Below are 13,720 nucleotides of genomic sequence, written 5' to 3'. Positions count from 1 at the left end.
TGTTTGTCTTGATTGACACCCATGCATGCTACCGTCATCATCATTAGTCATGCTCTTATTATGATTGTTGGTGTCACTTTGACCCTCTCTCTCTCTGTGTGTGTGTGTTTTTCCTTGCCGCTGTCACCAAGTGTTTGCTTATGGGGGAAATGTTGGGTCTCTTTTAAATTAAATTGCAGAGTACAGTCTAGACCTGCTCTGTGTGAAAAGTGCCTTGAAATAACTTTATTGTGATTTGGTTTAGGGCTGCTGGGCAATGACTACATGTATCGATATCATGATATTTTAGGGAAATCGTCTTTTGAATATTATAATATCGTGATATAGAGTGAATGTTCTGCTCTGTTACCTGCCTTTTTCCACTTAGTCATTTTATCCACATTACTGATGATAATTAATAAAAAATCTCATTGCGTATATATTTTGCACCAGTAGTCATACCTACAATATTGTCCAAATATCGATATTGAAGTATTTGGTTGAAAATATTGTGATATTTGATTCCACCCATATCACAGAACCCTAATTTGATACAAGTGGGGTGCATCTTATACAGCAGTAAAATGTAGAGAGGTTGGATCTGATTTGGTTATAGGTCTGTAAAGGGCCGTCCACACTAACAGCTATAACTATAACTATAACTATAATAACGATGTGAGCATCCACACTTATGAACTATAACGTCCTGTAAACAGCGGTATCAAGCACGCACTGCGCTTGAGCTGTGTCGGCAGCTAATGAAATGGATATTGATGACGCTACCACTGTATGTTGTACGAAGAGCAGCAACAGCTCTGATGAATGTTTTTGGGACTCGAGTGAGCATACAGCTACACCCTGTATCAATTATGTAAAGTTACTGAGATCTTGAAACTCGTAGCCTAATCCAAAGTTAATATGTTAATATGAGTTAATAAAGCGGCCCAGTTCAGTTAAGCAAATCATTAACGGACCATTAACCATTAACCCAACACACTGTTTCAGGTGTAATATGTGTGTTGTGATTGTGTTTCAAATAAAAGTGGAATTATAAATGTATAAATGTATGTGTTCATAAATGAATAGCTACTGGTGCATTCAAATAAACCAGCCTTTAATAGAAAAGCATTTTTCCCCACACGAGACCTCCCAAAATAGACTACGACTTATCTATTGGTTTTTACAGTCAATTAAAATGTAATTGAAATTGAATGTTCGGTTATGTCTGCATTTCGTCAGCAATTAGAGCTGATCAATAATGATATATTTCACTGAAGTTAACCAGCTGTCAGATGCTTGGTTTGATTGGTTATTAACTGAATTATCTTCCAGGGCTACGAGGACTGGCTGAGACACAAGGCTGACAATGAGGTGAACGGGGCTCCAGTCTTTGTGGTTCGCAGTGGAAGTCTGGTCCAGACAAGATCCAAGAATATCAGGGTAAGACGGCAACAGCTGCTCACTAAGACATGTCATGATACCAGTTAGTCCAGTTCAAAGGGTTTCTGTCTGATAAAGAACAGGAGCAAGCGTTATGTACCTTTACCTCATAGTGTCTAAAAATAGCTTTTCACAGCTCCTAGCCACCGGCCATAACTCTCTATAGCCTGGCTGTTAAATTCTTACTGCTGCTGGTTTCTGTGCATATAGAATGCATAGACTGATGCTGTAACATAATATATAATAGCAGTATTTATGAGACTTTCATAGCATGCAACACAGATGCTGCAATATTGATGCTATTTAATAATCATGTCTTTCATTTTGTTGAGTGGACAAGGTGCTGCAATAGTACCACAGGCATCTTTATTCAGAGTGACTTTATTGCTCATGTAGCTGTCCAGTTGTGGCAGTTTTGTGATAATTATGGGTTTGTTTTGGTCTTATCAGGTGACATTGAAGGCTTTTTTTGTTGCTGCAGCCTGTCCTGTTTAAAATTTGAAGTTAACTGTGAATTAAGAATAAATTGAATAATGGATGTGTCAGTCTTTTGCAGGGTTATTATAGTTATTAAATTTTCATTAGTTATCTTTTTAATTTAGTTCTTCTTTTTAAGATTAAGTAGTTTTAGTTTGTCAGGTGTTAGGAGGAAAGCCTTCATATATAGAAGCTGAATAGGATGAAATAATGCCTGACACTGAGGTAAATGTATTTGTGGCGCAGCTGTGTTACTGTGAGCTTATGTTAGCTGTCTCCTGCACCCTCAACTCTCCTGTTGTCAACTCTTGTGTGCTTCCTTGTGAAGGTGGACTTTCAAATTACTGGGGGTTTTCCTCTTTTACCTGTATCCTACAAATGTTCCCATCATTCTTCATCGCAACATTTTTACTTTTAGCTACTACGAGGTCATACTCAAAATATTTCCATATTTGGCTGGGACGTTTTCTGCGGAACAACTTTTTCTTCTTTCTAGATAATCATAAATTGCACGTCAAGCATCTTCAAACAGTTTAGTTTAGTTTTAGTTAGTTTTGGATTGTTCATTCGTTTTTATTTTTATTTCAGTTATTTCGCTAAATTGTTTTTTCAATGCTAGTTTTCGTTAACTATAATAATCCCAGTCTATTGTTAATCCAAGTTTCAGAAATGTCAGGATTTGTCCTCTTTTTTATATTATAGTGAATTTAATATCTTGGAGATTTGGATGATCTGATAAAACAAGCAATTTGAAAACTCAAACATAGCTTGTCATGGGCATATTTCACTTTTGTTAACATGTTTACTTGATTAATAAAACTAATCATTCAAAAATTATTATGTAGCCCAGATTTAAAGAATGAATCCCCCTGATGTACAGACGTGATGATGTTAGCATCCTTCAGCCCTTTGTCCAGTGTTGCTGTTCTCTCTCTTCTTATTGATAATGAGTCTCCGCTGTCCAAATATGTTTGGTAGTCAAAACATTTCAGTGCAGACATGACTCTATGTCTTTGCTGAGACACTGTAACTAGTCAAACATGTAGTCATACAGTTAGAAATATTCTCAAGCTTGTCAAGCATAATAATGTTTACCTGATGACACCCACAAGAGTGAGCTATTTTATCTCTCTACTAAAGGAAATAATCTCTGTCTGTATGTATGCCTGCCTTTGCTTACCTCTTTAATCGTTCATCTGATCGACTCCATGTCTGCTGGGTGTATCGCTGGGGACCCAAGAGAGTGCAGTGTCGAATTTGGTGCAATTCGGAGATATAATAAGTTTAATGGTAATAAATGTTGAATAAACCAGCAATCAACAAGCCACTTGGCTTTGTGCAGGGACAGGGTGGAGCTTCAGGGCTCTGCAGACTGACTCCAGTGTGTCGGGGAGAGACCAGAAACGAAGCGTGTCACGAGTCACAGGAAAGAGGGAAAGAGCTCTAAAGAGAGAAGAGTAGACAGCAAAATCACAGCTTATGGACACTCTGACCCCGTGTTGAGACAGAAAGCTTGGCATTAGCAGCACTTTTTGCAGATTAGCAGCCACAGCAGTGAGTAAGTACACAGGAGGCGTTCGGGTACATTGTTGAGCGAGATCGCCCACGTTTTGGAAGCCCAATACACAATGACTGTGGTTAAGTACATAAAATGGAGTAAAGAACATTTATTCACTATTAGACTAATTATTATTTATAACATCTGTGTATAATGTTTCTTTCATGTTGTTGGTGTGTACTCATTCATCACAAATCCCATCAACTGTATAAAGTAGTGGCAGGAGGCCAAGCAGTCAGCCCACTCTGCTTTGAATGGGCACTGCCCTAGTTTAATACCCCACAGCATGGCTCAGCATCAGTGGGCTGAATACCGGTAGAGCAAGTCACAATGTTGAAATAGTAAGCTTGTCACCCAACGTTTCCCAGGATGTGTCAGCAACAAGAAGCAGTAAAATACAAATGCCAAGAGGACTTCCTGGTAGGTAGGCACAGCGCCATAGACTCTGGGTAGGCGTATTGCCTAACCGTTACATTTGGTTAAATGTCAGTTTGTGCATTTACAGTTAAAGCCTGTAAGGAAAATCTTATTTGCAAAAAAAAAAAAAGAAGAACATTTGTGCAGCAGGATATGCACCCAATCAAACAGCATAATATAACAGCATGAATAAGGTTTTTTTCTAAACATGATGATCCAAATGTATTCCTGTATTGGTAGGTGTTAAGAGGAAACAGTCACATATTGGTATAAAATACAATATGATGCAAACCAGTTTGTCAATCTCACCAGAGGCAATTTGTTTATATAAACATACAAACAAATAAATATTACAATATACAGCACACAAAAGGAATGTAAAAAAACTCCAGAGAGCTGTATGTATGTAGATGCTCCTGGGTTGAATGGTGTGATGTTGAAGTTTAACAGTATTAACCTGTGTGGGTGTGTGTATGTGTCTTTCCTTGCATGTCTGTCCAGGTGGGGGACATAGTGCGTGTGGCTAAAGATGAGACGTTCCCAGTTGACCTGGTGTTGCTGTCCTCGGACCGTGCAGATGGCACCTGTCACATCACCACGGCCAGCCTCGATGGGGAGACCAATCTTAAGGTCGGTGTGTGTGTGTGTATGTGTGTATATGCCAGTGCACTGAATTTGTGAGTGTGAGTATACTGTATGTGGTGTGAAAAAAAATGTGTGTGTTATGACGCTTTGCAACAAGTGGAGACATGTTTGATGAATGATAGTGTTTCATTGGCAAATAAATGGTTGCAAGCAAATGTAATTATGAACAGCAATTTTGCAGTTAGCACATTATTTTTATAAATGGTATAAATGTATAAATGCACATTACATATCTCTCACTTTTAATCACATTTTTAAAAGAACAGATTTTCCCAAGTTTTTATAGCTGCTGCTGAACTCATGAACGTTACAGTAGAAGGATGTTTGAAATGGGTGGAACTCTGCAGACACCTCATGATTCGATTCAGATTCTGATACAGAGGTCTACGATGTCATGATAAATTGATTACAGAGGTATCTCAATGCATCAAAATGTTTTGTTTCTTTACATGATTTATTTATTTATTTTTCAGTTCTCAGTTCTTAGTCCACTAAAACACAATATGACACATAACTGCCACATAAGATGAATAGTCTGCAGCCTTTTTATTTTGAAAAGTTAAGTGCATTAATTAATGAATGAATTAGCCCGTCTCCTGCCTGTTTGAGGATAACAACACGAGGAGGAGGCTGAGTGCTCCACTGTGTTGGTATTAACGTCAAGTCTCCAGCAGTTGAGAGCAGCTTCTCTGCTGCACCGTTAGCTTGGGGGAAGACATCGCTGTCCAACACTCTGAGCAGGTGTAGTGTTGTTGAGGTGAAACAGACTTAGTTAGAGTTAGAGTTATTTATTATTTATTTAAGTAGATCAATGCTGCAGTGTGTGTTGGTCAGCCGAGCTTGTTTGTTACTGTTGGAGTTCGCTGCTCCACTTTGCTCCAATCATTAAATAAAAACATGCTTTTAACTGCTGCCTTTTGTAAAGTCAGACTCCAGCGTGTTTGGGCTGTAGACGGTGTGGGTGCTGCACTGCATTCACCTTTTTCTTTTTTCCAACATCACATTATGAAATAACATTTAGAAAATCAATTTTTTGAGTTTTCCCAATCGATGCAGAATCATCCATGTCTGCATGATGCATCTGAGAATTTTTCTTCTTTCCTTAGTGTTGACAGGGACTGGACACACTGCTACTCCTGGAACATAAGGCTAATAAAACTATGCACTGAAAAGAGCCTCATGGAGACTCATTTATAAGCTGTTAAGTGGAAATAGTTTGCATATATTAGGAATTAATATTCCTAGTCTTAATTTGGTTAGAAAATAGACAGACTGCTGTCACATTACTAATGCCTGCTCCTCTCGTCCACACGGCTCCTCTCCCCTCCTGTTTTGCCAGAAGCCAAGTAACTTAATTGTCTTTCTAACGACATGCTGCTCTTTCTATTACAGTTTATTTATACAGCGCGGTGGGTTTTTACTACTGGTCCAGAAACGTTTTTGTACCGTTGTTGCACCTGATGTCATCTACAGCTGTTTATACTGTAGTACTGCAGTAGCCATGATATTTCTATTCTATGCTGTGAACATTTTAGTTAATGTTATGTACTTTTTCCTGTTTGAGTGCCTAAAGGAAGACCAATTACCAAAAATAGTGTAGCTACATTATAATTGCTGTTTTTTGTGGGTTTTTTTTTTTTTTCTTGTCTGAAGATTAGAAAGAGATTAGTGGTTTTAATGGAGTCAACACTGCATTCAGACATGAACATCACATTCATAGTAGTGAAGGTAGCGATGATACCAAGTCAAGACTACTGATCATATCTTAATCGGACCTGATGGGATCGATGTATCTCACTGCTGCATTGTGGTTCTTTTCATAGTAATGCAGAGTTTGCTCATCTATATGCTACAGAGTATCTCAGTCAGCAGCACTGGGACTTTTTAAGAAGTTTCAATAATTGGTCCACTTTTGGATCTGTTCTGAATACCTTCAAATAAGTTGAAAAAGTAATGTATAGCCTTTTCCTTCATTCCCATAACCAGGCAAATGGATGAGATGCAGCCTCCTGTCTAGCAATGAGGTGGCAACCGGTTGAACCAGTTGTTTTATAAATAGAGAGTTGGTCTGACTGTGGATATATTTACTATAGATTTGTTTAGGGAAGAACCTGTCTTTTTTATGAAAATGTCTCTTTTTTTTAACAATGCCTCCCTTTTCTCTTTTATCTGTGTTTGTGTTTTTCTGGCTGTGTTTGTAGACCCACTTCTCTGTGGCGGAGACATCAGTTTGTCAGTCTGTTTCCAAACTGGAGGCCCTGCAGGCTGTGGTGGAATGTCAACAACCAGACGCTGACCTGTACAGGTACTCTGCACCCATGTGTATATACACCCAACAGAGTGAGAGCATAGGAAGCTGTGTTCGTGTATCATACAACATAATAAGGATACTCCAATCTAAATAATTACAACATCAGAAATTTAAATTCTGCTATTATGATGTCCTCTTGAAGGAATTCTGTTGTTTCATATTTATTTTTGGTTGTCAGGTTTAACTGTGTAATGGTCAATACTTTGAGTATAGATCGTTCATTTCACCCATTTCATTTTCTGGGATCCCCTGCAGAACTTTTAGAGCCTATGATAAATACATGTTTGAAATATCCTGCTTCAACAATCCTTACACATCAGATCTGTCTCAGCTGGCCACTTCAGGATCGATCAATGTATTTTTAGATCGGCAGCAGTTTATCTCAATGGCAGTTTTCCTCCCATCCCCCACTCTGACTTACTGTCTCTTTCTGCATTTACATGCTCTTAAGTAACAGAGTTACGATCGCCTTCCTCCAGGAAGCTGATTTCTTAAATGTGAATGTGCAACCATGTTTCCGTAATTAAGGTTGGGGAATCGGGTAACCTGATTACCTCAGGTAGATTTCTCCTGGACAACGCTGATTTCTTGGCAATGTATATACGTGTAACCAGGTTTCTAATTGAATTGCATGTATGAGAAAGGGTTCAGACAGCTGAAAAAGGAAAGATTATTTCACATAGTGATTAATCCTTGAGACAACTTCATGAGATTACCCCACCCTCTAGCCTCGCCCCCAAAGTGAGGCTAGAGAGGTAATACATCAGTCTAAACATTCAACTTTTAAATTCAGACACATTCACACTATGAAGTAAAGCTCTGCCCTGGCTGTCTCCCTGTTTTATGTTCACTGTGCTGTCAGTCAAGTCAAAATAAGAATAATACAGTGATTTACAATAATCAGCTGGTTACTACAATACATGTAAAAACAATCTCTGATTACCTCAGCAACCTGGTTTCTCTGAGTAATACACATAAATGTCCTGGCTCCGTTTGCATGCACTTTAAAGGACTGTTGAACATTTCAGAAAACTCTTAATTAGGAGTCAATTTGCTCTCACTTTGGTGCCCCACTCTGACACATACATAGACAGCCTTTTTGACTCTTATTTAGTAATGGGAATAACAATATATAATATGTAGTTCAGGATATTGCTTAATGTGAAATATCAGACCAGTCAAGTGTGCTTTTTATTAGCCTCTAGCATACTTCCTGGCTACTCTGAGTGTGTCCCTCGAGCGGCAGTAACAAGGTTGTAGAAGTGTGTGTTAACAGTTTTCTCAGATTGCTGCATTTTCTGCATGAATGTATAAACTTAGTTGACCTTCTTCATCACTACAATGCCTCTGATGTTTTACAGGTTTGTTGGTCGGATGACAGTGACTCAACAAGGAGAGGAGATAGTCAGGTGAGACTAGCTTTATTCAGCTGTAATGGCTAATTATGGTGTGTTAAACATAAAAGTAATCTGTGAATTGAGTTGTTCGTGCAGCTTTTAGCAGAGCGTCAAGTGTTTTTTCCCCTTATTTTAAAACATTTGGGTAATATTACAAACACTGATTCTGGAAAGACTGTTGGGCCTCATACAAGAAGATGATGTGTAGAAAAATAAAGATTAATGGCTCTTGTTTGCACTAAAACCCTGCAGCAACATCCATCTTACTATGTATTTATGTTGTGTGTGTTTTCTTTCATGTCAGACCGCTGGGTCCAGAAAACTTGCTGCTGCGAGGGGCAAGGTTGAAAAATACCAAAGAGATTTTCGGTGAGTCAATACAGTGAGGGTCAAAAGAAATGGTCCTGCAAATGATCTGTCCACAAGAGAGAAGACATGTAGGGGGGGTAAATGATTGCTAAAAAGAGCCACATTGCACCTGTGACGCAAACCGAAGACTGAGCTAAGACTGAAATGAATCTGCGGGTTTTATAGAAATTATAACATACAGAAAATGTCCTGGTGTTAGTGGTTGGCATGTAGACCCAAAGCCATCATCTACAATGGACACGTGGATGGTTTTGGTGTGTTAAGTTCTCATGACTTCATGTGTAAGTTGATGATTAAGTGAGGTAATAGGTTCATCTCCCACAGGCCCTGTGTAATAATTTAACCTGTTGTGCTCTTGCAGGTGTGGCGGTTTACACGGGGATGGAGTCCAAGATGGCTCTCAATTATAAGTGCAAGTCCCAGAAACGCTCTGCAGTAGAGAAGTGAGCATTTTCTGTTCAGAGTATAAAAAAATATTGCTGCTTTTAAAATATGGTTTATTATATCTTTTATTTATTTATTTCTTTACTTCATAAGGTCCATGAATACCTTCCTAATCATCTACCTGGTCATCTTGCTGTTCGAGGCCGTACTCAGCACCATCCTGAAGTACGCCTGGCAGGCTGAAGAGAAATGGGACGAGCCTTTCTACAACCAAATGACTGAACAAGAGAAAAACAGCAGTCCGGTTAGTCCACTTCACATCAAGCATAAAAAAAAAAAAAAACATTCTTATTGATTTGCTTTCGTAAGTAGTGCACGCTATCAGCCTCAGAGATAAGATGAGGTGAGATTTTAGCCGACATTCCACCTCTCTCTGTCTTTACCTCTATGCAACATGCACTTACTAATGCTTTTATATCCTCACCAAAGAATAATGGTCTCTCCACTGCAGATATACATACATTAACGGGGACAGTCAGTGAAAATATAAAGATTAGGTCATGCTTGAATCCACATCTACACACACAGTCCTGGTTGGGCGCTTTTAGTGTCTCTTGATTTTGTGACAAGGTATAAGAGAGGAAGTGCCTTTCATTGGGCCAGTGTGCCAGCCTATCAACCTACCTGCCAACACTAATCTGTCAGAGAGGAACAGCAACCTCTTTGTACAAAGACAGAGAGGAAGAAAAAGTTGGGAGTTGTACAATAGCTTTCCTCCTCCCTTGAGACAGAGAAATGAAAACCTGCAACAAATGAATGGCTTTATTTTTCTATTTAGAATAAGAAGTGCTCCAGAAATCCCCTGGTGTATTTTCAGTGTGTTACTTCCACCAATGATTGCCTGTCTACACATCTCAGCTAATGTCATGCTCTCTCTTGTGTCTGGGTCAACTACCACTCCTTCAGTATTCTGAATATATATTCATTTCATTTAAAAAAAATACTTTGAATTAGTACCTTTCATGACTGATCTTTTTTGGTAGGTTTGTTATGTTGCCTCTCTGCTAAACCCCCCCTAGAAATATACTAATTTCACCAGCTTTATTTCTTGAAGGTGTTTATTAGGTTTAGCAGAGTAGGTCTAAAAGGTCAAAGAATTGGCTCTTGTAAAGCATTATCTCAGTCTGTGGTCATCTCTCTCGCTCCTTCACTGTCAAGGAAGCTAATTAACGGCTTAATTGGAATTAATTACTCTGTCTACTTGGATTAAAAACAATGTTTGCTTAAGGCATTAGCATTTGGTGCAGGGCTTACATTTTGACAGGCAGCCTTCTCAGTCTTCTACTTGTTTATATTTCATGTTAGTATCATTTGCATTAAAGCAACTAAATAAAAAGATCGCAAATATTTCTTCAAACTAAATTGTCATACATCTTCTACACATCTTCACATTGTGCATTAGAATATTACCTTTTTTAATTTCAGATATGTCCATTATCAACTCACACTACACTTTATGATTAAAACTAATTCATCTAATTCATTTTGGCTTTTAAAAAGTCCATTTGGAATTGGCTGAAATCCAGATGAAAATATTCTACTTAACTTTTTCTTCTTGTACACATCGTCATCTTTTCACTTCACCCCTCATCTTGCTTTTTGTTCTCCTTCCAGTTTCTGCACAGTTTTTTTATTTGTTACCATTAAAACGTTCAAATTGGTTTAATCTCATTGTATTGTCCTCCACTTATCCCTCACTCTAATAAAATTTGCTCTTGTGTATCTCCGTCAGATCTTGAAGTTCATCTCAGACTTCCTGGCATTTCTGGTCCTCTATAACTTCATCATCCCAATTTCGCTCTATGTTACCGTGGAGATGCAGAAGTTCATGGGCTCCTTTTTCATTGGCTGGGATTTGGACCTTTACCACGAAGAGACTGACCAGAAAGCTCAGGTCAACACTTCTGACCTCAATGAGGAGTTGGGACAGGTATGAAATAGAAACACAAGGGTACATATTCAACACATTTTAGAGAACTTTGGTAATATGCAGTGTATATGTGAGCCTGTGTGTGTTCCTCTCTCCTAGGTGGAGTATGTGTTTACTGATAAGACGGGTACGCTAACGGAAAATGAGATGCAATTCCGAGAGTGTTCAGTTAACGGAACCAAGTACCGTGAAGTTAACGGCAAACTGATACCAGAGGGAATGACCGACGATTCACCAGATGGTTCTACGCCTCCACTGGTAACTCCCATATACATACAATATCCCAAAAAATGATGTCATTAGATGTTATATTTGTATTTATCACCTCTTCATTCTTACCTGTTGTCTCTTCTCCACCCAGATTGATGAGGAATTGTTATTTCTCAAGGCGGTATCGTTGTGTCACACGGTTCAGATCAGCTACGATCAGCCAGACTGCCTGGCCGGGGGAGGAGATCCATTCTCCCATGCAAACGGTTTCTCTTCCAACCACATGGAGTACTACGCCTCTTCACCGGACGAGAAAGCTTTGGTAGAGGCGGCTAAGAGGTAAGGATTATGGGATGAATATCATGTCATATTTCTAAACTGGGAGAAAAATAACAAAGCTTGGAAAGGTTCTCAGTGTTTGAAAGCTCGAAATCTAATAAAAAAAGTTTGGAAAGATTGAAAGTAAGTTATGAAGGCTTGCACAATGCTTTGACAGGCTGAAAAAACAAACAAAACTTGAAACCTTGGTGATCTCTAAACTTGGGGGAAAAAGTTGTGTAACGTTGAAACTGGAAGAGCTTTGAAAGGTTAAATCTTTATTTTGAAACTTTTATAAAGGTACATGTGCACTTTTATTGCAGACTGTTCTTTCAGAGTTGAGTTTACAACACCCACTTCTCAGAGATGTACCCACACAGTTGCAAGGTAGCGAGTCATATGATTTCTGGCAGCATTGTCTCACAGCACTGGACTCAAACTCTAAAACTCCAAAAAAATATAAAAAATTAGCCTGGATCATTGAGACCCGGTCATACATGTGAAGAAAATGGCTTTAAAGGGGTAAAGTTAGAGAACAAAGGATCCACGAGACTGTGAGGAAAATTATTAAGAGATGTGGCTGTCTGAGTATTTAATAGATTGCTCTGGGGGCACACCTCTGAAATGTCAGAGTATATTTGAAAGCTTTATGGATCCACGGTGCATGAAGAGATCCTGGCTTCATGCACCATGTAATTTTCAAACCATCAAAATTAATTTTGTCAACCGCTAAAGGTTCAAACTCATGACCCAGTGGCTCCATGCTCCATTGAGCCACAGACAGTGTAGCCGTTGACATAAACTGAAAGGACAGACAGTTGGACCTCTAACCTCAGTAATGGGTGGTAAATAAAACACTCCAACTTTAAATTTAAACAATCATCATACATGTAGGGATTAGAGATCTCCTTTTGGGGTTCAAAAATTAAGTTGACATCTCTTTTTAATCTGATCACTTGGATTTCCTTATAATGTCCCACCTTTGTCACACATACTGTATATTATAGGCATAGCCATAACTCTGAGGAAAATTAATAACTGGGTGCAATAAATAAATGATTGAATGCCCTTAGAGAGTTTTTATCTTTTAAAGACTCTATTACCTTCAAAACCTTTTAAACTCTAAATTGGGTTCTCATCCAGTATATAAAGGTCAGAATTTTCCATTCTCTAAAATCTGATTGTCACTGCTGTTTTTTCCTCTCAGAATTGGAGTGGCCTTCACACTCTGCAGCGGAGATACCATGGAAATCAAAACATTTGGCAAATCAGAGAAGTATGTCTCACTCTTTTTTTATCTCTCAGTTCACAAAGCTGTTTTTGACTCCTTCGTGAAGTTATTTAAGGATAGCAGAGATGTATTTACCAACTGTCAAGGTTTGTTAGTGTCCATGCCGAAAAATCAGTTTAAATGTTCTCTTAAACTTTGTATTTACTAGTTCCACAACTCTACTTTGCATTAACATTAGCCTCTCTATGCTCTCTTAGGTACAAACTTCTCCATGTATTAGAGTTTGATGCCGACCGCAGGAGGATGAGCGTCATACTTGAGACTCCCTCAGGTAAAACCACTTTGAACTACACATCATTTTTTTGCCTTTTTGATGAAATAGTCAACAAAAAAACATAAAAGACAACTCTTAAAATACACTTAAATAAGAAATAATTACAATGGAAATACAGTAAAGATGGTTTTCATCAGTTTTTGCATGCATTCATTATGTATACAAATTTACAGTATTTAATTTTCCATATGGTATTTTTGAAAGGTATATTTAATATTTTCATATGTTAACATACCACACTTAAATTTAGCATTTTTGTCTTGACCCTCAGGGGGCCAAGTGCTGTTTACCAAGGGAGCAGAGTCAGCCATCTTGCCTTTCACTACCAGTGGTGAGATAGAAAAGACGAGACTTCACGTTGACGAGTTTGCCTTGGTGAGAAAATCTTTATGTTTTTACAAGAAGTCATGAAACATGTGGCATAAGATTTATTTCAGTAAGAGGTCAATTTAGTCAATAAGGGACATGAACTCACAGTGCAACACTTGCCACTTAAGGGAATATAAATGCAGAAAAAATCCACCTGAACTTTATAGTGAAAGTTTGAAATATCTAACTCTGAAATGCCTTTTGGTCCATATGTTTATAATTGTGTGTTTGCATGTCTAGGCCTGGCATTTCACAGCATTGTAGTGATCACTTTTGACTCTGTCGCTCTCT

The 13,720-nt window shown here is 38.4% G+C and overlaps 1 protein-coding gene across 2 annotated transcripts in view; it reads left to right on the top strand.

Annotated features, from left to right (window-relative positions):
* Window positions 1-13,720, top strand: part of atp11b (ATPase phospholipid transporting 11B (putative)) — a 59,837-nt gene that overhangs the window by 16,559 nt on the left and 29,558 nt on the right. For both annotated transcript variants that reach the window (XM_053321846.1, XM_053321845.1), the window contains exons 5-17: window positions 1,312-1,419; window positions 4,373-4,501; window positions 6,718-6,821; window positions 8,189-8,236; window positions 8,529-8,593; window positions 8,955-9,036; window positions 9,131-9,281; window positions 10,770-10,967; window positions 11,067-11,225; window positions 11,329-11,516; window positions 12,703-12,771; window positions 12,984-13,057; window positions 13,332-13,435. In XM_053321846.1, coding sequence (XP_053177821.1) covers window positions 1,312-1,419; window positions 4,373-4,501; window positions 6,718-6,821; window positions 8,189-8,236; window positions 8,529-8,593; window positions 8,955-9,036; window positions 9,131-9,281; window positions 10,770-10,967; window positions 11,067-11,225; window positions 11,329-11,516; window positions 12,703-12,771; window positions 12,984-13,057; window positions 13,332-13,435 — 1,479 coding nt within the window. The remainder of the gene's footprint in view (window positions 1-1,311; window positions 1,420-4,372; window positions 4,502-6,717; window positions 6,822-8,188; window positions 8,237-8,528; window positions 8,594-8,954; window positions 9,037-9,130; window positions 9,282-10,769; window positions 10,968-11,066; window positions 11,226-11,328; window positions 11,517-12,702; window positions 12,772-12,983; window positions 13,058-13,331; window positions 13,436-13,720) is intronic.

This window comes from Scomber japonicus, chromosome 7, assembly GCF_027409825.1.
Source record: "Scomber japonicus isolate fScoJap1 chromosome 7, fScoJap1.pri, whole genome shotgun sequence".
NCBI classification, from domain to species: Eukaryota; Metazoa; Chordata; class Actinopteri; order Scombriformes; family Scombridae; genus Scomber; species Scomber japonicus.
This window is presented reverse-complemented; position numbering and strand designations above follow the sequence as displayed.